Source organism: Struthio camelus, chromosome 12, assembly GCF_040807025.1.
Source record: "Struthio camelus isolate bStrCam1 chromosome 12, bStrCam1.hap1, whole genome shotgun sequence".
In the NCBI taxonomy this organism is placed as follows: Eukaryota; Metazoa; Chordata; class Aves; order Struthioniformes; family Struthionidae; genus Struthio; species Struthio camelus.
Window position 1 is genome coordinate 348,241 of NC_090953.1, and position 25,271 is coordinate 373,511.

At 47.2% G+C, this 25,271-nt stretch overlaps 2 protein-coding genes across 25 annotated transcripts in view; one reads left to right on the forward strand and one right to left on the reverse strand.

Moving 5' to 3' along the window:
- MAP1A (microtubule associated protein 1A) overlaps positions 1-3,609 on the forward strand; it is a 71,191-nt gene extending 67,582 nt beyond the window's left edge. For all 4 annotated transcript variants that reach the window (XM_068957825.1, XM_068957829.1, XM_068957826.1 and 1 more), the window contains one exon: positions 16-3,609. In XM_068957825.1, the coding sequence (XP_068813926.1) occupies positions 16-171 (156 nt within the window). In that variant the 3' untranslated portion in view covers positions 172-3,609. The remainder of the gene's footprint in view (positions 1-15) is intronic.
- PPIP5K1 (diphosphoinositol pentakisphosphate kinase 1) overlaps positions 1-25,271 on the reverse strand; it is a 65,115-nt gene that overhangs the window by 689 nt on the left and 39,155 nt on the right. For 14 of the 21 annotated variants that reach the window (XM_068957832.1, XM_068957831.1, XM_009670111.2 and 11 more), the window contains 6 exons: positions 24,376-24,498; positions 20,368-20,430; positions 17,585-17,764; positions 10,812-10,949; positions 10,225-10,338; positions 7,165-8,966 (listed from right to left, as the gene is read on the reverse strand). In XM_068957832.1, the coding sequence (XP_068813933.1) occupies positions 8,260-8,966; positions 10,225-10,338; positions 10,812-10,949; positions 17,585-17,764; positions 20,368-20,430; positions 24,376-24,498 (1,325 nt within the window). In that variant the 3' untranslated portion in view covers positions 7,165-8,259. Of the gene's footprint in view, positions 1-7,158; positions 8,967-10,224; positions 10,339-10,811; positions 10,950-17,584; positions 17,765-20,367; positions 20,431-24,375; positions 24,499-25,271 lie in introns of those variants that run through there. The other 7 variants (XM_009670119.2, XM_009670113.2, XM_068957837.1 and 4 more) reach the window with 5 other exon arrangements.

The window sequence follows — 25,271 nt, forward strand, 5'->3', positions numbered from 1 at the left end:
GCTTTCTTTCCCCAGGTGACATTGATACCAACACATGATACTGAGGTGACACGAGAATGGTACCAGCAAACCCATGAGAAACAGCAGGAGCTGAACATCATGGTACTGGCAAGCAGCAGCACCGTTGTGATGCAGGATGAATCTTTCCCAGCCTGTAAGATTGAGTTCTAAATCTCCCAGCCACACTTTGCACTCATCCATTGACTCTCCAATCACCGATGCAACATCAGAGATGCCATCTAATCACAGTCCAGTTCTTCTCTGGTTTAGTCCTCTACATGGTTCCCATTTGTCAGGCAATCGGGTACCCATCTAGCTCAGCACTGGATGTCATGAGAGAGGAGTGGGGGAGCTCTGTAATATTCTGGACTGAGTTAAGAGTTTGTGCAAGGGCAGTTGCAGGCCAGGGCACTTTCCCTTTCCCTGCTTTATTCTGCTGCCTGTACAGTTTTTGTAGAATATCTTGGCTGCCTTGCTGCTGTGAGAGCTTGTTCTACTCTCTTCCTGGCTGCCTTGCCATGACTTGTAGCACCCTGAATCTCATCTTTCTGGTGCAGGCTGAAATGCTGCTGCTGCATGAAGATAGCGTTGGGGGGGGAAAGGGGCGAGGGGCAAAGGAAACAAATTTGCAAAGAAAAAGCGGCTAGGAGATGAGGAAAGGCCAAACCCTCCAAATGGTAACAACGCTCCTGAGTAAGGTGACCACAAAGGGCATTTTTTTTCTCTCTTCCACCATGAGCATACAGGTGTTCTGAAAAAAGGGAACCTGTACGCCAAATAGGCAGAGTCCCTGCCTGCCAGCTTCGCAGGTTTCTTTCCTGAGGATTTGGTTGTGGAATCCTGTAACACCTGCTCACCCTTCTGACTGTGGTCAAGGAGTTAGGCTGAAGGACGTGTTGGTTTGAGGGTAGCGGGGGGCTCAGCCAGTTGCTCTTTGCTACAAAGAGCACATTCCTAACCTTCTAACCTGAGCTTTGCACACATACAGTGGCTAATGTACTCCTGCACATCATCAGTGTGACAGTAGGAGGCACAGAGGGGCTGTTGCCCAGTCACACTCAGAGTAACCAAAACGCACAACTACTAAACCCTCTAAAGCAGAAGGGCTGAAACAACCCTGGCCTCTGTTGGCCTGTGATGTACTAGACAACACCCTGTACTTGTAAACCAAAGGCTTTCCCGAGGAGCGTGGTGAGGCAGCTGACGCACTTGCACACCATACTAAGAGATGCTATTTTTCTGGACAGTGTAGCTGATGCGTGCCAGCCCTACAAGCAGCAACAGTCGTCTCCTCCCTGCATGCCAGAGGTCCAGCTTCTTAATCACATTCAACTTTTTTGCTATCCCCAAGCGTGCCTAGGATGTGGGGAATAGAACCTGCTGTGTGAGGAAAGGGGACCCCTTCCCAAAGACATTTAGGGAAAGTAGTTTAGTACATGTGTTTGCTCTTAGTTCCTCCATGCCTGTGGCAGGGACGTGCATACTTTCACTGCCAGCACAGCTGAGCTGCTGGCAAGACTATGCTGTGCAAACATGTAGTTGCAGCTGGCAGGCCCTTGCTCGCGTACCTATTGTGGGCTTGTGTCCCCGCGCGCTCGTCGTCCCAGCAGGAGCATAGCCATGTGCCATGAGTGCACCATTGCTGCGGGAGAGTCACCTAGAGCCTCCTTGGCACAGTTCCAGCTGTGGGCTTCCAGCACCTCTGGGAGAGCAGCTCCCTGAGTGGTAGGGATAGGGCTCAGCTGCTCCACACCTGCAGCACCAGAGAGCCTTTGCCATCTCTCAGAGCACTGCAAGAAGGTCTGGTCACAGGGAGAACTTTTATCATTTAGCAAGACAAAGAGAGTAGCAGTAGGATGTGCACTGGGGAAGGAGACATGAGATAGAAAGCAATGCTGCAAGGCTTGGCATACGACTCAAAGTATTTCCATCTGCTTTGCTACCCCCTGTGTTTGGCACTGAGCCCAGATCTGGCTCCAGAATTAGCATCCCAGGACCCTGTGTTGTGCTTGCCTGGGATGCTTTAGTCTCACTGCTAGTTTTCTGGCAGCTGCCATGAAGGAAATGCTGCCTTAGAAATCCCATTTTCATCCTAGGAGCAGGTTTCTAGGGAAATTGTTTATTATTTTGCATTTAATTTATATATTTATTTTTTGATGTTAAGCTGCATTTTGTGTGAATATTTTAATTTATACATATTAACATGGCACCATGCGCTCTTGGTGTCAGTTCATAGGTTTCTCAGTGCAGATACTCAGATGCTGTGATTAAAAGAACAACAAAAGACCACAGAGAATTGGGCAGAGCATTTGCTGGCAGCGAAAGGGGTCTCTGGTTGAAGCCTGCAAGGCTGTATCTAAAACGAAGCACCTGCAAGACAAAGCCTGAGGATAGCAACCCCTCCCCTAGAAGCAGCCAGCCCTTTTGACACAGTCCTTGTTAGGAGCATGTGAGCTTACTCAGGGATTTATCAAATCCCTGCCTTGTGCTGTATTCATTTTAACCATTGGATCAATGCGTCTGCCAGAAGAATAAACGTCATTCTCTGTAATCCAATGGGGTCACTGTCTACGAATGTTGGGCATGGCAAGCAATTGCAGGCAGTAACAGACTCTCTCCAGTTCTCCCCTGGACGCTGCTCTGGGGGTGTTGCCTTCAGTGCTTTGGGAGATCCTGGCTCACCTGCCGCTGGGACTGGCTGACCAGCAGCTGCAGGGGCAGGATGCCTCACGCTCAGCACCAGGGAGCCAGAGGAACAAATGTTGCATCCTCATTGACCGGAGCCCTGGATCCCTCAGAGTAGCTAGGAAGAAAAGCTAATGCACTAACTTTAGATAGACCCACACATGAATGTTTCTCAGTCTTAAACTTGAAGCAATTCTGACTAAGAAGCAGTGATAGTGAGGCTTTGCAAGGTGCCTGCATCCTCCCAGCAGGAGTGCCATCCCGGGCGTGCGTTCTGCTGGACAGCTGCCCTCCACTCGCTGCGCTCTGCGGCTCTGCTGCTTTGACAGCTTTATCCTACACCAGTTTGCTTCCCTGTCCTGGAGACTCCACACTTTTTTTAGTCTTTTGTAGCAGTCTGTGCTGCCTTCAGCCTCTCTCTCTCTCTCTCTCTCTCTCTCTCTCTCTCTCTCTTCAAAAACTATGGGGAAAAAGACTTGTAAAAATGCCAATTTTGTAAAGGGTCTGATCCCGCTCAGCCCCATAAGTGGCTGCAGGGGCCAGCAGGACCCATCCAGAGCCAGAGGTAACAACACCATAGAGAAAACATTAAACTCTGCTTTTGCTTGTTTCTGCATGTGGGCAACAACGCGTAATCTTCCTGTATGTAATAGGTTAAAAAAAACTATTTTAAACCTATAATTAAAAAAGTGAACGTCTTAACTGTATTGAAATGGCAACCTGTGCTTCTAGCTTCTTTCTATGCTGAATGTTTTGAAACAGAGCCCTGATTCTTTTCTTCAGCATCATGTTTCTATTTCAGTTTAGTTCCTTGACTTCTGTTCTTCTGCCCCTTTCCATGTGAAACACTGTAACTAACAACTGTCAAGGGAGGAGCCCAACACGTTAATAATAAAGCCACATTAATTGTGAACAAGAACACTCTCAGCTGTTTTAAACTCTTCCTTTAAGTGAGTCCACACCGTAGGCAGGGGACATGTAGACACTGCTACCATACCAGCATCCTTCCCTCCTCCCGTGCTGGCCAGCTGCATCACAGCTGATGAGTCCAGGTGAGCCCAGGCTTTTCCACTAATCACACTTTGCTCCACACCTTCACTTGCAGCTGCTAAAACTTCCTGTGGCCCCACTGAAGAGACATCCCTACCCCAGACACCAACCTCTCTCCTCGATCCCAGCGGGGTAATTTACAGTTCCAGCTTCCTCCTCTTCAGAGGAGGTTTCCTGCCGGTTCGCGCACGCCCAAGGGCCCAGGCCTGAACGCGAAGGTGGAGGCTCGGAGCATGGGACAGCCTGTCCTGCAGACACCCCCTGCTGCCTTGCAGCTCCTGAACGCTGCAGCGCTCTGCCAAGAGCCTTGCGCAAGCCAGCCAGGCAACGCACCAGCATCAGGGGCTCAGCTCAGTGCCTGAGGCCACTCGGGCATGGACGGGGCATCACGCACTGCATATCCCTACTGCAATAGAGGACCTTCATATCTCTCCATAGCCTACCTCTGAAGAGGAAGTCAATTTATTTCAGCTCTTTTGCTACTCAGAGGAAAACTAGGACAGCAGTCTCCTGCTCTGCCTGTGCTAGATATCAAGTCAGGAGAGGCTGATGCCCAATCAGCTCTGCTCCTGTCTGAGTGTCCCCAGGAGGCAACACAGTGGCACAGTTGCGCGCAGGGGACAGGGAAAGCAGGCGCTGGTCTAGGATCCTCAGAAGAGCAGCCATAGCAGCCACAACCTAATGTGGCTGTGCAGCATGTTGCAAAGATCCTAGGGCAGCCTGCCAAAGCTGCTACTGACAGGGGAGGGACCACAGACCATTTCCATGAACCAGAAACTATTTCCACGAACCAGAAACTATTTCCACAACCGCTTTCCATCTCAACAGTACGTGGATATGGCTATGCTCCTGCTAACTGAAAAGCTGTGAGCTGAGGGTATACAGAGAAGGGTGGCCTGAACATCTGTTTGGCACCATCCTGCAGAACAGAGCTCCCTGTCGCCTGTTTAGATGGACTGCAGGCTGCAGTGAAGGCATCTACTACAGGCTGTTTTGAAGGAGAAGGAAGGCAAAGTCAGAATCACCATAGCAGAAAATGTAGTAGGTAGAGTGCAGGGACATGGTGCAAGTCCCATAAGTATGTCCTGAGGCAGCAATGCTCCTCCAGCAATGAGCAAGGCAGGACAGTGAAGCTGGAGTCTTTCTAGTGTCTGTGAGACCTGGATACCAGCATCAGTGCTGACCCGCAGGCAGCTGTCTGTAACAGGGAACAGGGAAGTAGATCAGCAAAGGCTCCAGAGCAGGCCTTGGCTTTGCCAGGGCTACAATTCAGTGCCAAACTGGACTTTGCTCAACTCAAACAACAAGAGGCAAATAGCAAGCCCTTCAAGCTCCCGGGCTGATTGTTCCTCTGCAGCCAGCAGACAGAGCAGGCATTAGCTGGGTAGCACTGGGGCAGAGAGTCCGTCTGGACCAAGAGCAGTAGGGGAAAAGGGGGCACACACACAGAGGATAGAAAACAGCTGTCCTCTCCTTGTGAGTTGTGTCCCTCACTTGCTGGGTAGGATGTGGGAAAGTAAGGATTAGTCATTCACGGGAAAACGACATGGCACTGAGTAATCAGAAGAAAGGAAAAACAAAAGGGCAGCTTCCAGTAAGGTAATGATATGGCCCTCACTTAATCAGTTCTTTCAGCATTTGCAAACCGCTCAGCCAGAGGAGTGCCCAAGGCATTAGCAGCACACCTAGTTTGGTCTTGTTTGAACAGTCAGGACTCCCTGGGCCTCACCAAGCCAAAAGCATAATGACTGCATATGCGGTACAATCCCACAACTTCTCCAATTCCAAGGACTCTGCTCATACATGCTGACTGACAGTGAGGAATACATGATCTGACAGAGGAACTGAACTGTCACTTACCACAGCCTACATAAGATACTGCCATGCTCCAACTACTTGATACAGACACAGCTGGTATTTCCTGCCTGCTCGGCCATGAGCCCTTGATACACTTTTCCATACTACTTTTCCATTGCACACGGTAACAAGAATTCAGGAAGGGAGTTTTGCTTACCAGTATCTGCCATGGATGTCACAAGCCTGATCCCAGCTACCCCAACCACTGTAGGCAAAGTTTGTAGCTACATCCAGCCAGAGATACAGGACCATGTAGCAGCCACTTGTGCTGATGGGACAACGATCTGTGCAGCCCAGAAGCGTTTGAAAAGTGTAGCTTAAGCATCAGCATAGATTTGAGGAACCAGAGTTGGTTTTGTCAGGATTTAGCCAAAAACACTAGGTGCTGCCAGGGTATCCAGAAACTACATTACTGTCTTACCCTTGTAATTGTCTGACCCTTCTCTCTGCAGTGCAGAGGGAGCAGAAAGGCAGCTGATTTGCCAGACATTTGTACAAAGTAAACCTGTCCCACAGCAGGTGCTAAGGCCCTACAAGAGCTCCCAGTTTTACTGGGGTAAGTACCCCCCAAGTCCAGGCTTCTGAGCCCACAAGACTCCCGCTTGCATCACCTTTGAAGGAGCAGCGTGCCACTTAGCAGTGACGGCTTGCAGAAGATGCTAGGTCTATTACAGCAACAACTCCTCTCAGGTCCAGGCAAAGCTCCCAGCTCTGTGCATGCCCAGGTAGGCTCCACCCCTTCAGGAGAAGCAGCTCTCCCGCTAGAGCAACAGTAATGACATACACCGACCTTAGGAGGGAGCTGGGAAGGACAGCAGAATCGAGTGCTTGGGCAGTGCCGGAGAGGGGCAGGGAGGATCCAGAGAGCTTCCCTGCCTCTAGCTTTCTTGCAGCCAGCTACTGGAGGGGGCCTCCAAAGTCCAGCAGCCCCCAGTCAGGACAGCTGAAGGTCAGGGCATCTGTTCTTCCAGGTCCTTAATGTAGGGTCACCAATAACAGCCAGAGGGCTTCCTTACAGCATGAAGCAGGCCCTCCTCCTAGATGCCAGCATACATCCTAACAAGAGCAGGCTGGCACAGCCCTGTGGAAAAACGGAGCTAGGTTTCCTCTTGGCACAATGCTACACTCAAGAGAGCTGTAAGACTGCTGCAATTCAAGTGCAAGTAGACATCACCCTACTTAAACTGGCAGCCAGGGATTATCAGGTACGGGGAAGAGGACAGGCCTGGTACACAGGACATGCTTGGCGCTCTTACAAGGTTTGGGTCAAGTGAAAGGAGCCTAACACACTGCCCCAGCATTTTCATTCCACAGCAAACCACCCTGGGATGGGGGAAGCCAGGACTCCTTCCCCCCTTATAACCAGTTCTCCTACAGAGAAGAGAGGTACCCAGCCTTCCTGAGAAAGGTCCCATGCCTGCATACTCACTTTGGTCGTAACTAGTCTCAGCCACAGTTTCTCTTCCAGGATGGCCAACAATGAGCGGTGCTAGTGCTTGCTGTCCTGGGCATTTGCCCGCTCTGGTATGTACACACTGCTGGGCAATTCAGCATCAGAGACAGACACCAGACCCACAGCATAGATTTACTGTGAACACACATCATCACAACACAGCGCAGAGATCTTTGGGCACAGCTTCACAGAAACACAGATCCTAGCTACAGACAAACACACAAATTTGTCCATAAATACAGGAGGCGCAGGAGGCACAGCCCTGGCCTGCATTCAGGATGTGGCAGGGACACCTGTGCCAATCTTGCCCTCAGGCTTGTGCTCACAATTCATTTACATAAATATGCATTAAATATTTTTCAGTTTATATACAATAAAGATTTCTCCTTATTGGTTTCTAATAATCCTGATTTGCTCAAATAGCAGTTTCTTTTAATTTCTGTCACCAAAGGGTTCAGAGCTTTATCCAGACTGACCCCTGGGGACTAGAAAAACCCGTGTGTGTTCTCCCTGCACCCCTCTTGGACCGGATCCCCAAGCTCCTGCCTGCCTGCCCCAGCTCACTTGGAAAACACGCAAGTCCACTCCAAAGAGAGGTTTTCTTGCAAGTGGCAGTCTCAAACCTGATCACCACATTACTGTCCTTCCCACATCCTTCCAGGTTGCCTCTGCTTCTCCTATTCTTCCAGCCAAGGACTCTCCAGACCTGTTTTTGGTGACCAACGGTGGGGATGGAGAGGTGGAGAAAAGGATGAAGAAGCAGAGAGGAGGTTGGTGGTTGTGATGAAACCCAGTTACTTTGGGCCAGGCTGTGAAGGCCAAGAGATTTCCAGGGAGCAATTATCCCCTTCTGCCTCACCACCCCAAAAGCCTTGGCCCTACCAATCCCCGAACTCTGCTGTCCCAGTGAGCACATAGCCCTTGGAACACCCTGCACCAACGCAGCCCCATGTCACTGCTCCATGGAGGTGCTGTGCCAGTACTAAGACTGCATGTGTTGTCGGTTTAACGTGGCAGATGAGGTGTTGTCGCTTGCCAGACAGCAAAGAGCTGGCTTGCGTAGGAGCGGAGCAGACTCTTCAGCACCTCAGAGTCCTGTGGCCTCGGGACATGGCTTGTTCTGTGCTGTGGACAGCCAGCTGCATGAAGTGTTGTGCAGGAAGTTGGGCTGGCTCCAGGCTAGAAGTGCTTGTAGTGTGCTGTCCAGTGAGCCACTAGTTCTGCTGATCCTCCTGGTGCAGTGGCTGCAGCTCCTCCATGCTTGTCTCAGGAGGCAGTGGCTGGTCCTGGCACAGGTGACCAGACTGAAGCTGGCCTGCCAGAGCACTGTACCCCAGTGACTCCTTGCCCACACACTCTGGCTCCAGCACATCTCCCAGCAGCTCCTCCTCACAGAGCACCAAAGTCTCCTCTGACAGCCCTGACTGATCCAGGCCAGCCATTCCCCCTAAACACTCCTCACTCGGCTTCACTCTCTCCCCAGCCGTCCTTATCTCAGACCCTGCACCACACTTTGACCACCCTGTGTTATCTAGATCTAATACTTCCCCAGCTGACTCTTCTTCATTCAGCTCCATAATACTCTTCTCCTTTGGGTCAGAGTTCTCACCTGCCAGCTCCTTCTTGCACAGCTCCAGGACCCTATCTGACTCCTGGCCCTTACTCCAGATCAAGGTCTCTGGGGCACTTGGCTCCCCACTGGGCTGATCCGTGGACAACTCAGATATCCCTAGCTTCAAGTTAAGCACTCCATCTGAGGGCTGTCTCTCCCCTTGCTCAGGAGACAGGCTATTCAGCTGCTCCTCACCTTTTGGGGGGCTGATGGAAAGTTTCTCAGTGAAGCTGAAACGAGTGCAGCTGTCCACAGAGGTTGGGGAGGATGGGCCTGCACTGGAGACAGTACTGGAGGGGCCACTGCTGTCTGCAAAGAGGAAGAAAAATCTTAGACATTTAGCTAATATTCACAGCCCAAAGCCTGAGCAGACCCAAACTGTCCCAGTCCCACAGCTCTCTAAGCAAGCAGGGAGGGTCATCTACGTTCCACGTACCCTGACAGGAGCTTGCAGCTGTTGTTAGGTGTGCTTCTGGCAGCTCAGCTGATCGAAACCCAAGCACAGACACTACATTTACATCCTGACATACATTGCTCTGTTGACATACAGCTAAGAGTGATGCTGCTGGCCTCATAGAGCAAAATGTGAAATGTGATGTAGGATTTCGAGCTGAAAAAGCAGTTCCTTTCATTTCCTCATTATTATGGGACGCCTCAGCTTCAATCTTGCTCCCCTTGGTTTCTGACAGATACAATCCTTAAATGTTGAGCTAGAATTGCCACTAGAAGAAGGGGTGTTACCTCTCTGTTGATGCTTGCTCTTGCCTTATGTTGCACAACAAGCTGGACTAGAGAACCGATCTAGGTTAAATCTAATCCAAAGGCAGAGGATTAAACATGTTTTCAGCCAGATCAGTTCCCTGACCTTACTGCCTACACGAACACACCCTAAGCCTGGCACAAGGAAAGGCACAGCCAGAAGAGTGGGACTGTTCTTTCAGTGGCAACCCAAATTTGTGTTAAGGCACTTGCCGAACAACTGTCTCCTAACCCTCTGCCCTTCAAGTCCCAATCAGATATCTGCAAACAACAGTCATCAGCTCTGCAGAGAATGTGGGAAGTGAGGCTCAGAAGCTATAGAAAGAAGCATAGAAGTGAGGAATCAGAGAACAGGCTGTCCTATATGGAGTTCTGGGTGAGGCACCTACATGGTTGGTAGGGAAGGGAAGGCATTTCCATATGCTGAAACTAAGTTGGCCATGTGTCATAGAGAATCACAGAACTTGAGAAGAAAACAAAGTGCATTTAGTCCCTGCATGTCCTATGCACATAGCAGAGGATGTTTGGAGAGACAACAACCATCCAATAGCAGATGTCCCAGTGATGTACAGTACTATAAAACAATCAGTTTTTGCATTGTTCTCTGGAAGCTCTCTAACAGGGCAGTCAACTACTTTCCCCTTCACCCGTTTCCCCTTTGTCTCCGCCTTTTCCTAATCAGTTTGTCCCTTCAAGGGGAGAGCCTAGAAACCCGGAGCACCAATACCTGCCTTTCACCTTTCAGCACCCTCTACTTCCCCCCCCTCACCATCACGTTCATTTCCGATCAATAAAAGAGCGCACTCACACCAAGGGGGTTTATCCGAACGCTGGCGTAACGGGAAAGAGGATGATGACAGGATTCGCTGAGACATAAAGGGGTCTCCTGGTATCTGGCTGCCAATCATTGAATCAAACAAAGCTTCAAGAAAAAAAGAAAAAAACATAGATCAGTAATATTCACACACAGAAACAAAGGAATGGTCACAACTAGGTCAAAACAGAGACCACATAGCCCAGCAGCCACTAACAGTTGCTCAGGAAAGAGTTCAGGAACAGGGCAAATTTAGAGCCATGCCTGCCCCTCAGTCTGTGGGGATCTGAGACTGGAATTTCCCAAGCTGCAATTTGCATCTATGTCACTGTACTTATCAGTCACAGATAGACAAGACTGATTGCTTGTCTCTCAAATAACTGGCCCAGGATGGTTCTGAGCAGGATCCCATAGCTCGCTCCTGAACTAGAACACCCTGGAATGGGTACCAGAAATTGTACTTATTACCAGTCCTGTCAAGTTGATCTATCCCAATAACACAAAAGAGCAGAACGTCTGCACTGTCTCCTTGCCTTGACTCTATTCTGCCTTACCCAGAGATGAGCCCACCTCATCAGTACCTGCAGTAGACTGGACATGTGATTCGCTGCAACTCCTGCATACAGCTGTCAGGAACTCATTGACCTGTCGCAAAGAGAGGGAGTTGTGCAGGGTCTCCAGGGGATAAATGGTGGGAACCATGGAACAGCCTTCAAAACCTGGAAAGAGACCCAATCAGAAAAATGAATAGAGCAAACAGCAACCTAAACCCGTGCAGGACCATTCACGGCTGAAGGAGCTGGACAGCCTGGGAATCAAACAACAGGCACACTCAGGCCTAAGGTCACCTTTTCTGGGTCGGGAAAATTGCCAATGGGCAATCACATGCAATAACAGACCTGAAAGCAAGCGTGCAGGCTCACGCAAAAGGAGAAGGAGGAGGGAAATATCTAGCAGCAGCTTTTTTCTGCAAAGGCTCTGACCTTTTTGTTAACCTATCTGGTAATTGTGGATAATTCAGCACAGAGCCCCGCAGTTTGCAGAAGCTCCCCTAGGTGAAGTCAGCAGAATTTCCATGAAAAGACTGGCGCTGCTGGTGACTCCAGCCTGGGACACAGGCCACCCTCTCCCCATCAGTGAACTGCAGCACGCTGCTACAAACACAGGGAGTGGCAGAACCTTTCTCTCTCACAGCAGACCTTCCAGTATAAGCCTGACAGACTATCCCCAAAGCAGAGGATGGAGAACAACATGAATCATTTGGCCCCCTAAACAAGACTTCTTTGCCAACAAGCCCAGAATTAGCAGAAACCGATATCTCAGTACTTAATGGACAGAGCTCTTTTGCTCAGAGCAAAGCTGCATCGCAATTCTTCACTAGAAATTCTTTGCTACTCAAGCCAACAGAACGCTACAGCAAAGCACCTTTCTCTTCATCCAAGCTCTTCGGCAATGCCCTGTGGCACCAAGCCAACATGAAACTGTCAGAGGAGAAAGGAAGAGAGAGATGAGTCATTGGACATATGGCAGTAAGGCCTCCTTCTGCTCTGCCTCTTGCATTTAAAGACCTCTAAACTTCTTAAGCCTAGGCTTCCCATTCTGTGACTGCCCAAGCTCCCTCAGTGGATTTTTCTCTCTCCAAAAAACCCTGGAAAGGAATTGGTTTTGTTCGTACAGGTAAGGAAAGTCACTTTGAAATGCAAAAAGTGCAACAGTTCTTGATGCATTGCTGTATCAGGACTGCAGCGCAGCACACTCCCAGGCTAAAATTGATCCCTGAAGCTTGACAGCACCTACTAAGGAGAAGAACTTGAGTTCCTGGATTATCTCCTAAGGGTAGTATTGTTCCAGTCACCTTCAGATTTCAACGGGTAGCCTCTGCTCCAATGCGTTCACCTAACTCAGCTCTGCAACAAGCAAAGAGGGTAAGCCAACAGAAGGTATTTAAAGTGAATCCACATGCAACATGAGGAAACCACAGACCAGAACATCAGTGTGCAGTGCTGCAGGGACATTCACTGCTGTAACAGCTACTGGAGACAGAGAACACTTCAGTCAGTCCAGAAGGGTTACCTGTGCCACAAATAGCCTACAAACATTAATTCAAGACATGAAGATAACAAATCCTTGGCTATGAGGAAGGAATGTAAGCTACAGCAAAACTACCATGCTCCTGCTGTCCCTTGCTGAGAAGTCCCTTGAGCAGAAGGGCTGAATAAACAAGAGTCTGTATTTACTATTTTCACATAGGTATTCCAGGAGACAATCTAAAGCAAAAGGAGGAGAGAAAGAACAGCAGGGTGCAGATGGTTGTGGAGCAGAATATGAGGCTAATGTGATTTCACAGCAGAATCTGGTTTAAGATGGGCCAAAGTTGGCTCAGCTCTCTGGGTCTCCAAAGAAAAAGGGAAGAAGTTTAAATTTCACATTGGGCAAGGCAATGTAGATCCAAGATGCACTAGCAGCAATGACAAGGAGCCGAGTGCGTGGACACTCCTACAGCCAAAAAGAGGAAATCGAAGGTCCAGTGTTAGGAAGCATGACATTGAAAACGCTACTAATGTGAAACAACGCAGCTAGATCTCAAAAGTGCCAAACGTCTGCTAGCACAGCTCTGTTCAGCACTGCGTGCCATAACTGGTCCAAAGCAAGATGAGAAAAAGGCAAGAGTTTCCCTTCTCAAGGTGAAATACTACTATTTTCTAAGCAAGCCCTGGCGTTTGTATACAGCAGCCCACTTCTGTGCACACCACCCTTTGCCTGCTTAGTTGTTACTGAGAGGCCAACGAAGGCAGTTTCTTGCCACCACAGTAGAACCAAGGAAGAAATTACGGCTCTAGACCTAGACCATAATTCTTATTTGCATCACCATAGCAGCCAGAGTCCCCAGTGAAGGATCTAACCACTGCTGCACAACACATGCTTAACAAAGAAATGACATCTTAGGGAAAGAGCAACAGACAAAAAGTGTGAGTGCAAAACATAACAGGAACCCTGTGCTGACAGCTCAGCTATTGCTGATGCTTCCTGAAACTCTTTTCATGGGGCCTGCAGAGCAGGAGTCTCTGATGTGGATAACTGCACAAGAAATTAAACAGAGTCCCATTCATTTTGTACCAAGGAGTCTTAGAGCAGCCCACAGAGGTACAAGTCTAGTTTCTTATTTCATTTGGGTTTGACTACACTAGCTGCATTAAGGATGCAAAGGGCAATATGCTCCCTCTAGAATTAGGCCTGGCCTTCAGGGAAAGGCATGTGGCTGCAGGTAAGCAGATCAGAGTAGCTAAAAATGAATCCCAAACTCTAACTGTTATCTTCTTTGGGCAAGGAGGACAGCGTGGTTATGTCTCCCAAAATTTTATTCAGTGAAATAAAAACAAACCATCTGTTAGAGTCAAGCAAACAAGATCTGGTAACAGAGAAACCGTAAGACCCACAAGACATTAGTCTGCTGAACATGTATTATTCTGGATGTCCTAGGAGACTACAGGTGATGTAAGCAGCAGATGCGTGGGGGGGGGGGTGAGGGGGTGTGTGTGTCTGCTTTGAATCGGTAATGCAGAGTCATCCTGACACAATAGCAGGGAGTAGAGTACTGCGTGAAGAGCCATTCTGCACATGAGAATGTACAGAGGTATAACCCGCCTACAGGATTTACAAAGCCTGCTTCAGCTCTCCCAGGCACCCTGATGCTAAAGCTGAAGGTCTGACCAAATTACAGTCAACTTAACTACATTTTGGTTCTGATTCTTCTCCCCAAAGTTTCATGTTCCTGACATTTGCATATATTGCTGAGCACTGTTGGAGAATCTATTCTGATTCGCCTCAAAGTCTGAAAGTAAATTCATCTACAGTTTTTAGCAGCAGAACTAAAATAAGCAGATTTTACATTGGAGAAAGGGAAGAACAAGGGAGAAAACCCTTGACCTTGAATGCACTAGCATCTTCTTGATTGCTATTATTTTACACAGGAGATGTGCCAGTCTAGAAGAACAAACAACAGTGTAAACCTTCCAGAGGAAATCAATATAATTTAATTCAATGGAAGCATCTAATTTGAATCAAGGTAACACATGAGCTTCCTAAGTTCTATGCATGCCCTAAGGAGATCAGAAAAAAAAAGTTTCCCGTGCAGTATGAGTTGGGAAAGTTATGTTTATATGGATCACATGTCCCCCAGAATGAAATCCGCAGGGGTGTGATTATCTCTCAGAGTTGATAACTCAGTAACTCCTCTAGGAGACAACTGTATTCTTTTACAGGAGGCATGACAAAGGAGCAATCTTCAAGTAGTCCAACAGTCAATTCCTTAGCTTTACTAATACTGATCGGAGGTCCCTCATATGGTAAACTTTTGTACTAGCAGAATGACATAGTTAAAAGAAAGAATGCACTTACTGCTCCAACAGGCTAAGTACAAAGCAGCTACACCGAACAAGAGCAATAACTGAAGCAGCCCCAAGATTAACTACAGTCAGCCAACAGACAAAGATTGAGGCCAAGGAGAACTCAGATGAGAAATAATTTGGTTCAAAACAATCCTTTTTGTGTATCATATTTTTGTCTAAGAGTTCTGAACACCAGCACACACAACTTGACTATCAGAAGTTATCAAGTTACTACCCAGCTCTCCAACTGTGAACTCCATGTTGGAGTGGAGAAGGTGCCCATTCCTTTGTGACAGACATTCTGAAAGCAAAAGGCAGACCAAAGGGACCTGATACCTCCCAAAAAGGTTTGTACACCAATACCATATCAGCTATTTTGGAGTAAAGACAGCACTTATCTAGTCTCGACACAGATTCTGAAGGGTGTGGGAGAAAGCAAGTTCTCCAATACGCGTGGTCAGTCCAGCCTTTGGGAGAGCTCCAACATGCCAACATGTATTTTAATGTGAGCTTACACATGTGTACGTGATATGCACACAAAACAGATTTTTGATGACCAGCCCTCAAAACATCTGAATGGTCAGACTGAAGGTCTATTCTAGTTCAGCACCTCTCTGCCCAAAGTGCCAAAAAGCAGATACGCAGGAAAGAATATTAGTCTAGAGATCATGTATGGTGATTCTTCCCCTAAACACTCCCCCAGACTCCAGTGACTTGCAGCTCAGAGCTGCCCTGAACTTGATGCATCTCTTTCATGAGATTCTTCAGTCTCCCTTTGAACTCAAGTAAGCTTTCAACGTCTCTCATGTGCTGTGGTGAGGAGGTCCCTCAATGTGTGAAAAAAGTCACAGTCTGAACCTGCCTCCTACTTGTTCCATTTGAAATCTCCTATTTCTTGTACTGGAACATTAGATAGATCCCCATTACCCATCTCCAGGCCACTCAGGTTCAGACCACTATCACAGGCATCTTTCCCAGACTGCAGATTTCTACCTCACCCACATCTTCCCAAGTGGTGATGGTAAGCTTAGAGCCCATCATTTTATATACAAATTTGGGGCTGTTTCCCCCTGCCATTTTACATTTACTTACACTGAACGTAACCAGCTGTTTTACTGTCCAGACACTCATAATTACAAGGTCCTTCTCTATTTCTCCACAGCTGACCTTTGCCTTCAGGACCTTGTAATTCATTAACAACATAAACTCACTTCACACTCTTCCTTTTCCAAACAGTGAACATGCTGATGAGCATAGGTTCCCAGACAGATCTCTTCAGGGCTCCAGTGCTGATCTTTCTAACTATGGATAGAAACCACATACTTCTAACTCCTGTCCCAGTCTTTTACTTCATGTTTTCTTTGCATGGACAGAAGTAGGATTGAAAGACAGGAAAGAGAGGATAGGAGTACCCAGTTTTTACATGGAGGGAAGTAAGACTGTCAGCTGCAGAGACTGGAGAAATGTCTGCTAAGAGAACCACCTCAGCAGGAATTCCGAACATGCTAAATAACTGTGGGCTTGAGGTCAGTCAGACTGAGAAAACGGCAAGAACGAACTTCACTTACTGATTGTAGAGAACTGACTTCCACACAGGGAAGCTACTGAAAGCTGCTGTATGTAGCTTACAAGCTTGGCTGCATTAAGATGGGCTCCATAAGCCAGCATCACGCTGCAATACTTGGAATGCCAGTGCCCAAAGTGCTGGATTCATTTCTTCTCTCTCTGAGAGCTCACACAAGAATGGTTGACATCTGCAGCAGGGCAAGCTCAGCTTTGGCTTGGGAGTAGTCCATTTTGTTCCAGTATCACTCCCCTTGAAGTGATTTTGTTCCACTTTTGTATTAGTTGCTAGGAGACCAAGGATTATCCTAATTATATTTGAAAAGCAGTTGCCATCTCCAAGTTCCCTGCTTGACAGAAAGAGCTATATTGAGAAAAAACAGACTGTATAAGAAAAATTCTCTTCTCCAGGCTCTGAAAATGCTTGATCTTGTTTCTTTGCTGGATGAAAAACTAAACTCTTCTGTGTCTATCCCTTCCACCTATGGGTCTGCATGAAAAAGGAGATCCATGCATCACACCACACAGTTCAGCAAGCCACATGCACCAAGCAGGTTTTATGGTGCAAGGTGAACATTAACAGCCAGCCCTAGCTAGCTACCCTTCACAAAAATAAATTTTTCTATTCGTCTTAGAAGCACTGAAACCTCAATGCACCAGACCTCCCACCCATGCCAGAGGCTGAGAAATACCACAGAAACAACAGTGATCTTTAACATCCAGATCCAATACTGAAATCACCTACCTCTTCCCACCACAGACACGACACACTGCAGAAGTCCTAACAGGCAAAACAGATGCCATGCAATGCAGACATACAGAAGCTCAATTTCTACCATAAGTTGCTCTCTCTAGAAACAACACGATCCCACAAGCCACCACTTCCCCTAAATTTCCACAGCAAGATCACCGACACGTGACCAGCTGCGGTGCCTCCTTAAACTTCATTCTTCTCATACTCTTACTATCTACTTTGGTTCCTCCCTTGATAACTACAGGGACACCAAGAAGCACCCTTCGAGGACCTGCAAAGGGTTATCGTGTCAGCAGAGCATCACACAGGTCAGAGCTCATCATTTCAGATGAGGACACACAAAAAAATCTTAAGGGCTTGCCCTGGCTGGAGGAAGGAGGCAACATACAATTGCCAAGGACAGAAAGAGCAGTTACAGCTACACACAGAACACTGACTCCGTGTTGAAAAGCTTCTTTGTATAGCTCCAAAACTGCCTGGTGCAACAGCCCATGCACCTTGCTGCAGGAGCAGCCCAGAGATTTGAGGGATGTGGAGAAGGAAATGCTTTCCTTTCTTAGAAGCAAAGCATACTTTGCATTCTCAAGCAGACAGTGGTCCCTGCTCAGCTACAAGGGCATGGGACCAAGGCAGCTGCAGCGTGCAGTACCGTAAAGACACTCCAAGTCATCCTGCCCTGAGATCAGCCAGCTCCTGAAGAGGCGCAGGTGGTAGGAGCACTGCTGGAGGTGATGGGCTAGAGTAGCATCCAGGGAGATGTTCCGGCTCGTGGCATAGTCGGAAGAAAAACGGCGCAGCAACTGGGTAACGTGGTGGTGCTCAAACGCATCTGGAGGAAAGCGGGCCATAAAAAGTGAGAGGAGAGTGGGAGGTGAAGCTGGGAAATAGAAAAAAATATGAAGATGCAGGGAATAGAGCTGCCAGCACTAGGGCTGCTGGGTAGGAGAAGACCCACCCCACACACTGAAGCCTAGTCCCTCCCTCTTAGTTCTACATACCCCAAATCTTTAGGCAGCAGGCTGGACTCCCATCTTGGTCAGCCTCTGCCAAACACAGCTGCAAACCACGGTCAACCCCACCACAAGCTGAGTCGTGAGACTTTATGTTTGTAAGTGAAAATCTGACAAGCGAATAAATCTTAGGACACATTCCAAGTCCAACACAGTTCAGGTTCAGCTACCTGAGAAAGTCACCTCCAGCCTAACCCTCCTCAAAATGAAACAAGAAATTCAGACCAACAACAATGTTACAGTCCTTCATCCAAATGCAGTCAGTCACTTCAGCACATGGACAAGAACAAACGAGCTGGCACTGCATGCCTGGAGAACGTGAAAGGGCAGCTGGGCGATAGCAGGCTTTGCATGAGAACATAGCGCCTAGAGATTCTGGAAGAAAAAGAGCGGGCACAGAAGCGCTGACTTCCCTTTTCTAGACTGTCAGAGCAGCCCTGTACCGTCTGTTGAGATGTCCTTGGTACTGCACGGCAGACAAGATACTAGTAGGCAGGCCCATCTCTTCCCCCACGTTTAGGGCCTCAAGACTCATGGGACCAGGTCATTATCTACTTGGTCTGACCTCCTGCCTGGTAACTGCTCTGGTTCATCCATAACATCTCACCAAGTAGAGATAGCTCTTTAGAAACAAAACCCAGATTCAGAGATATGAATACATTTTTGCACCCTTAGGTGAGTGGCTCACGTGGCTAAATATTCTTTCTGTTAAAAGCAGTTGCCAAGCCTAGACCAAACATACCTAACTTCAAGCTCACACTTGCTGGACTTTTTCTTAGTTTTATTGATTAACAAACACTTTCAATTAGAAATATTCATTAGGTTCTTAGGAAAAACCTGATGCCTAGTTTCCTTTTATTAGATTTCAGGGGCGGGGAGGGGGTGGGGAGGAGAAATCAGCTGCTTTACAGAGTGGCTTAGGAAAGACCAGTGCTTGGCACAAGCTTTGTTGGCAAAATAGAATGACACACCCTGCTAACACACACCATGGGTGCTCAAACAGTTTTCAGACATACAAAACAAACTGAGCAGCTGATCACTCTGGGAAAAGCAAAACTAAGGAAACACAGAAAACAAGCTCCATTCAGATATTTGAACAATAAAGCCACATTTAGCTGCCCTTTCCCCTTTCCCAAAACTTTGGTCTTTTGTAACAGTATTCTGAATTTCTTCATCTTCCAGGTCACACAGAGCAGAATTTCTTCAGATTTACTAAGCATCAAGATCCCAGAAAGAGCCTTTATCACATAAGACAGAAACATTTAACCTGATCTCTTTCAGCAGTCTGCTTTGGTCCTAACTTGTCTCAACAGCAGAAGCCATGAGGTATGTGTAGGGGTAGTGCTGTGAAACCAACCTTTTGCAAAAGTTCTTCTATATAGGCTTAAATAATAAATACTAGCTCAAGTCATCTGCTACAACAAAGCTAGTTGTCTTTGTAACCTCAGAAGACTCACAGTTCAGGTGTTAGGTTAGTAGCAACATGAAGCAGAGCTTGTGAGTGCACATAAGCACTATCAGACATCCTTCTTTACTGAGCCTTTTCAAAGGTACTTACTAGCATGACAGGAGCAAAGGAGGTTACACCACCCTAGGGAGCACATTGCTGATGCATGTTCCTTCCCCTTTTAGTTCAGGAAGCCAAGAGGGCCCAAGCCAGCTTTTTCCACTGACAGCAGATGAGTGAAAGTTTTGGAGAGATGTCATTCTTAGGGATGACATGTAGGAAAGGGGAGACCACTCCCACCATCCTTAGAGTAATCAAGGGACTACCCTAACAAACAGGATTGCAGATAGGAGGCCATGAAGTTACCAGTACTCCTAAGACCACTGTGCTGAGGAACAGCATGCTTAGAGGGAATGCTGTTAGCATTTCCTTTTCTCCCACTCTAGACTGCGCTCTTCCAGGAGACATGTGTAGCCCCAGGCTATCCTTGTTTCAGTCTTGCAAATCTGCATTGCAGAAACAGACCCTAAGCTGCGGTTGCTCTTGGGATATAGAGCAGATGCCCACCCCCATACCTCAAGTCCAGTGAAATTCTTCCCCCCTCCAAGGGAGCATGAGGGAACGCTTTAATGTCAGCAATGGAATTAAAGGCTGCTTTAGGAGCCATTTACAGAGCTACTGCTCTTTCTTTTTCACCTGGGACACAAATGCCTCTGGGGAAACAGTGTGGCAGATATCCCACAGACAGCACAGGCCCCGCTGAGCGGTAACAGAGGATGAGTGAACAAGTTAGTCACAATGAGACAAGGGGAAAGGGAAACACGTTTGGATACCAGATACACAAACGCGCAAAAAAACAAAACAAAACAACCCACAAGAAGGCTGAAAGGAGGAGGATATGTGCAGAAGGGAGAACTGAATGTGAGCATGGGGTTAGAAGTGCGAGGGAACGTCAAATCAAGGAAGCAAACGTACCATTAGTCGGATGCTTTGCAAACGACACAGAAAATCGTTTTACGGCTGGCATAGACAAGAGCTCTGAGGAAATAAAAACAGATCATCTCAGTTAACAGCCTGTTTCTAAGGATGCCCTAAGCTTCACATGCTAGCAGCTAGCCTTTGAAGTTCACCCTCTACTTGACCCATGTAACACATACTCTCATTGGCACTGCCACAGCAGCCCTCACACTTTGTCTCCATGTTTGACTGAACCTCTTAGGCTCTTCACACTCCTGCCTGCTCCCCACTTTCATTACGTTTCCTACCATTGACTCCCTCGACGCTGCAAAAACGCTCAGACATACTCCCTCAGTCACAGACAATAAATACATCCTACCCTCCCAGCACACTTGCAGTAACCCAGATGTGCTCGGCCCCCAGGCTCAGTCCAGTGAAAGATGCGATTAGGCCATAATTACAGCCATGAGAACAGAAGGCCGAGCAAGCAACAGCACCATATGAATATAGTTTTTGGGAATTCACCTCTAAGGAAAACCAAGACAGTTTTGTACAGAGGACTTGAAGGTCCCCAGGACAAGTAAGTGCAGCTCAAAACAGCCTCTTAATGTAAGTTAAACAGAGCTATTTATGAATTAAAAAGCTAAATCAGCTAACTGATTTGGGAACAAACAGAAGACCCATGAAGACATATCTCTACCTTCCTGTTGCTCAATGCATTTAAATATAGCAAAGGTTTTGGAATACATCCTCAGGCTTGTCTTGGCCATGGTCCAGGCCAAGCTCTCCAGAACAGACTCTAGGTATCTGATGGAGCACAAACAGATGAGTTTTAAAAGACAGGGATTAGTCTCTCTATGCTAGAAAAAGTCAAAAACTTCAGTTTATTCCCACTCTGGAAACTCCTCAGCTATCATGGGAAAGAATGGCCTAGATCAGACTCTCTGCATGCAGGACTTGGTGTGAGAACCCAGTCAATTACACCTTTTGCTGCTACTTAGGAACAAAGGATGTTTTCATTTCTCCTTCATAGTTTTCATGCATCCATTTTACCTAGTAAATAAAAGCTGCATGGCTATTCCTGTACACCAAGAATAAATGTTACATGCAATTTATACTGTCACCCCCTCATTGTGCTTCTGTAGCTACATCCAATAAAACCCCACTGTCTGGCCTCAATAACGTATTTAAACCAAGGCTCAAAGCTGCTGCAATTACCCTTGCCAGGATAATAGCCCTAAACATTGATTTTCTCTGTTTAAACTCAATAAATATAGCATAGCAATCTTCCATACATATGCATCCTCCAAGAAGCGTTTGAGTCATCACCTTGCAGTCAGTCAACTGGTAGTAACCATCTCCATTCCACCCTGAATCTCCCTCTTGCCTTTATCAGAGTGTCAATTTAGATGGTGCTGAGATACAGGTTACTGGGTAGACAAACCAACTTCAATGAAGCATCAGCAGTAGCAGTCTCACCCCAAGTTGAGACACAACTCACCACTGAAGCGTTCCTTAGCCCTCTTCCAGCCCTAAGTAAAAAAACTTAAGGTAATTTAACTTCACTGAGCAAACAGTTGACGAAGTGCTGTAAGCCATGCACCACACCTTGAAGTAACGCAGCCATGAAAAAAGGCCAAAGAATTCATGTGAAAACATGCTCCAGAATCTGAGGGTTTTTAAACATTATTAGCCTGGCGGCTATGAAAAAGGCCTCGATACAGATGTACTCCGAGAGAGTGAAGTCTGCTGGAGCTGCAGCGTCACTGCTTTCAACTCTAATGACTTTTGGCCTAATTGCCAATGCTCATCATTTGCTGCTAGTTTAAGCAGGAATGCTCAGATCAACTGCTTATTTCATATTCAAACTACCTTCCCCAGAAACCAAATGCTCCTCTGCCTCCTACTCGTTCTCCCAAGCCTCCAGCTTCTTCCTCATAATTGCTATGACTGCAGCAAGGCACTGGTAGCAAAGCGTGCAGCTGCACACTGAGAAACATGAAAAACTAAGTGTAATACCAAGATGAATAATTCCAGGTTATGTTAGTCACACATTAATTAAGTCTACCTTTCAAGTACTTGAGGCTAAAGCTGTGTCACAGCATGCAGAGACCTTGTCACAGAATTTAGGCTAAACCAGCAGGACTCTGCTCCAGACCTTGACTACAAGTAGCCAGTTGTAGGCAGACTCCTACTACACTGCCTACACAGACAGGTGGCACAACACCAGGACTGAGCAGAATCAGTTCTGTTCCCAGCCGAGTGCCATCTAGCTAGCCATCTCTGACAGTTTTCCTTGAGAATTAGTGCTGCCTTTGGATTCAGACTGCTTGCAGAATTGTGGAAGAAAAGCAGCCAGAGCACTAGCTGGTCTTTTGAGTACCTCTCCTGGTATTCACACCCCCATCTCATGCCAAACACCATGAGCTGATTCCAGGACCTGCGAGTAGCCAGCACTTGCTGTCTTGAGCAGCTCAGAACTGGTACAGCAGGGTTTTAAATCTTCCAGTTCACCTGCCCCTCTATCACTCACAGCCTGTTGCATGCTAGAGTTCCCTGAAGAGGTGAGAAGCAACACAATTTTCTCTCTTACACAGGGAAGAATAATAGTCTAAATAGAAGGGTATTTAGTGAAGTCTCAACAGGTCTGAGAATTGAATAGCGTCTTTCCACCCTGATTTGCTAGGCCATTTTCCTTGCCTCAAAACTGGAAAGAAATCCAAAGGAACCAACCCTGTTTCCCTCAAAGGCCACAAACTACTACCCTAATCATCCCCCACCTTGTAATGCAATAGTGAAGGTGCTCCTTATGATCCAAGAAATAAAGGCACTCGGACTCCATAAGGTATTAATTAGATACCGTTCATTAGAAGAGCTAACACAAGAAGGAAAAAAGACGACAGATCATCTCACATCTCTTCAGATGCTGGGAACCCGCATTGTGCAGCATCAAATAAGCCTCTCCATGGACAGAGTCTGTACAGCATGCCATGCCCCGACTGGATGTCCATCCAGTGCTGCACAGCTCATCTGAAGGAACATAAGATTATCTATCCTCTTTTTTCCTTCTTGTGTTAGCTCCAGGAAATAGTATTTTAATCAATACCTTATGGAGTCTGAGCGCCTTTCCTTCTGGGATAATAAGGAACACTTACTCTGGTGCATTACACTCCAACTCCTCCAGAACACCTCAGTCTTTTCTATGCTCTATGCTCCAACTTCTTTGAGGATAGGGATGGACTCTCTGCTTCTCAAAGCGTACCACACTAAGGCTGACTACTGATCAGTCCTCAGCTGGTAATACCCCTTCACTCATGAGCATGGGGCAACATTTATACTAATAATCAAAGTACATTTTACCAGACTGTCTTGATGAAATTTAAAGCCGTTTCTGCAGAACTAGTCACAGCAACTAGACCTTACAGTCCTTTTGCCGTACTTCCTCCAAGCATCCCATTTATGTCAAGCATGTCAGGCATATATACTTGCTTTCTGGCAACTATCTCGGACTCTTCTACAGCAGTGCCCAGCCTTACCTAGTACTTAAATAACCCCTGCCAAGCATATCATTCTGCCAATGGTGCTGCCTCATCTCCTCTAGGGTGGGAATTACTGTCTCCACAAAAGCTTAGTTCAGCATCTGCAAAATCACCAAGATAAGCAAGATGATTCCATGTGCTGGATTTCTGTACCAGGACAAACCTATGGAACATCTAGAATAACGATTCCTCCTGCACAACAGCAAGTATTATTAAAATATCAGAGCAAAATCAGACACCAGCAATACCATGCATCAGTATAGAACTCCTCACGCAGTGTCAGCTCCTGTCTTGTCCTAGCGAGGATCTGATTGATGCAAAAGGATAATGATTTCTTGGGACATGATAAAATGCATCACCATAAATCTGATGAACATACACATTAAATTATATTACTCCTCTTTGCAGTCTAAGTCTTTGCCTCAGTAGCATCTTGAAGCACCAGAGTCCACAAATTAACCATCTGCTGCAGAGAGAACACACATACCGTCTTTGTATGTCAGGCTGCTGGCAAACTTTTTGCCATGGCTGCGGGCGTAGTCCTGGAGGTTGGGGGCACTGGAGGAGCCTCCCAGCACAGTGGTGCTGAACAGCCCGGTGCATTGTGACCCTGGAAAGGCATGGAAGGTGTTAGTATTACATCTCCACTGCATGCAACTACAGAAAAGCGGGGTTAGTGGGAGAACAAGGAAAAAACTGCCCACTTTGGAGACAGTCTCAGGAAGAAAATGATGCCAGGGGAGCACGGGGAGGCAGTATTCCCTACTTTAAATTCAGTAGAGCCAAATGCACAACAGGTAGCCCAACAGTCAGCACTGGAAAAGCTCCTAACACCTTTGGGGGGTTTATTTCACTTGGCTTTCCCATCCTGACATAGGAGAAATGTCTTGATGTCCTCTGGTCAGCACACCTGACACATTCACATCAGAAATGCCAAAAACGCTCAATCACTGATATGCAAATTGCAGGACATCATTACTCTGCTCTCCTGTCCTTTCTCTTTGAAAAGCTCCTTCTTCTGTAGGATGCTGGAAAGGAAAAATGGCTGCCTGTCTCCAATAAATTTCAGTGTTGAATCTGTTCATCAGCAAATGGGGATCAATTACTGTGTCAAGCACTAAAGAAAGGAATGTGACCCGAGGGCTTTCTTTCACAAGCTGCCGCCCAATTTCACATCCACTTGTTCCTGCCTTTCTATTCCAGGGTAGGTCCAAGTGTTCTGTGAACTATCTACTTATAAAAACCAGATGCACATACAGCATGGAGCTTGCTCTACGGCAAGGAATACGGCATGCAAGATAGTACCACTCAAGCACAAGAGAGCAACCTAGAACTGGTCACTTTAGCAAGTGCTCGTCTTCACTTTTCTCAGACACAGCAATC